Genomic DNA, 2,126 nt, shown 5'->3' on the forward strand with positions numbered 1-2,126 from the left:
TAAAAAAAAAGGTATATACATATTTACAGACATTTTGTTGGATGGCCGTTGACTACCTCTCTGAATAGGGAGGAGCGAACCTGTTTTCTCTCGTTAGTTGCTGTTGCGGAAGAGGTAGTATGGAAGGCGAGAGTGAAAGGAATTGCAACAGGCATGTTCATTTCCAGTCTCGAGCTAATCGACTTTGTCGTTTTCCACATGAAAAGCGCAAAATAAGGCTGGAGAGGAAATGCCTGTCGCAAAGTGTTTCGTAAAAGATGGAAGTCTGTAGCAAGTATGTTGTGAGTGAAAGAACCTGTCTAAACGAGAACACAAAAAGGACAAAGCAAAGTCCTCAGTGTGAGTATGTGGTTTGTGGGGGTCGACCCGTCCTCCGCTTTATTTATTATAAATCATTTATTCTCCTTTAATTGTATATATTTTAATTGTTTCTTCATACGTTTCGTCTCCTTCAATCTCCTGACCCCAGTGTTTGTTTTGTCTGTCCTCGCATCGACCCCTTCTTTTTCTCAACCTCATGGTTAATAAAGAAATTGACTATTCAGGAGTTCATCCGCCCTTTGACCGTTCTTATTTTTCATCCTGCAGGATGTCCAACAACATCCTCCTCACCAAGCAAGCCTGGTGGGGTTGCCAGTTTAATCGCCGACGACCCGACCATGCGACAGGTTGTACTGGATTACATGTTACCAGTAGCACTCTAGAGCGACCTGACATACATACATACATACATACATACATACATGCATACATATATATGTATATATTCTTTTATTCTTTTACTTGTTTCAGTGAATTGACTGTGGCTATACTGGAGCACCGCCTTTTAGTCGAAGAAATTGACTCCTGGACTTATTCTTTGTAAGCCTGGTGCTTATTCTATAGGTCTCTTCTGCCGAACCGCTAAGTCCGGGGACGTTAACACACCAGCATCGGTTAAGCGATGGCGGGCGGGGGGTGAGACAAACACAGACAAACACACATGTAAATATATGCATACACATATACATACATACATACATACATACATATGTGTGTGTGTGTGTGTGTGTGTGTGTGTGTGACGAGCTGCTTTCATTTTCTGTCTACTAAATCCACTCACAAGGCTTTGGTCGGCCGGAGACTATAGTAGAAGATACTTACCCAAGGTACCACACAGCGGGACTGAACCCGGAACCATGAGGTTGGGAAGCAAGTTTCTTACTACACAGCCACGCCTACACCTACATATGTGTGTGTGTGTGTTTAATATGCCGTTTATATACTATATTATATTATATTATATTATATTATATTATATTATATATATATATATATATATATACTGCTTATTTTATCAATCACAAAGGCTGAAAGGTAAGATTTGAAATCAGAATGTTTGCGTATGATTGTGTGTGTGTGTGTGTGACTATAGCGCAGTGTGTATGTGTGTGATTGAGTAATACAGAGCGCGTGTAGCGGAATGTGCTTAATGTAGTGCGTATTTGTCACTGCAGCCTGTGTACAGCATGCTTTTACCTGCGTGGAAAATGAAGCTTAGTGTAAATTAATGTTGTATGTATATGTGTGTATATGTTCGTGTATCTGTGTGTCCATGTTTGTATATATAAGCTCGTGTGTATATTTATATCTTTGTCTGTACCTGTGCGTGTGTGTGCGTGTATGTGTCTCTGTGTGCGTCTATGTGTTTAGTTTAGTGATAAGTATAGAAAACAGTTATAACTTACTGTATAGATGGTAGTCTGTGCTTGATTGAACGTCAAGGCAGAGTTGTTCAGGGGTAGCGTTCATGTTAGATGAATTAATTCTCATTTGGTGGTCATTAGTGATGTTAATATCGAATAGAAACATCTTGGTATACGGATAGCTTCTACTAGCAGTAAATAACGTTTCCCAATGGCAGTGATGGTGAATATGGTGAATATGGTGATATTGATGGATGTGGTGTTGGTGGTGGTGGCGGCGGCGGCGGCGGGGAATTTGGGAGTAAAGTGTCAGTGGTGATGGATGCAGTTGTAATGGTGGTGGTGGTGGTGGTGGTAACGAATATGACAGGAGTGATGGTTATAGTAGTAGTGGTGGTGGTAAATAAAAGTGTAGGGGACGGTAATGGCGGCGGAGAATGT

The 2,126-nt window shown here is 41.0% G+C and overlaps 1 protein-coding gene across 1 annotated transcript in view; it reads right to left on the minus strand.

Annotated features, from left to right (window-relative positions):
• The window catches only part of LOC106867957 (calcitonin receptor), a 228,609-nt gene extending 226,536 nt beyond the window's left edge, over positions 1 to 2,073 (minus strand). Inside the window, exon 1 of the mRNA XM_052969844.1 lies at positions 1,728 to 2,073. Coding sequence (XP_052825804.1) covers positions 1,728 to 1,851 — 124 coding nt within the window. The 5' untranslated portion in view covers positions 1,852 to 2,073. The remainder of the gene's footprint in view (positions 1 to 1,727) is intronic.
• Between the last annotated feature and the right edge of the window lie 53 nt (positions 2,074 to 2,126).

The sequence above is a fragment of the Octopus bimaculoides genome, chromosome 1 (assembly GCF_001194135.2).
Source record: "Octopus bimaculoides isolate UCB-OBI-ISO-001 chromosome 1, ASM119413v2, whole genome shotgun sequence".
Classification (NCBI taxonomy): domain Eukaryota; kingdom Metazoa; phylum Mollusca; class Cephalopoda; order Octopoda; family Octopodidae; genus Octopus; species Octopus bimaculoides.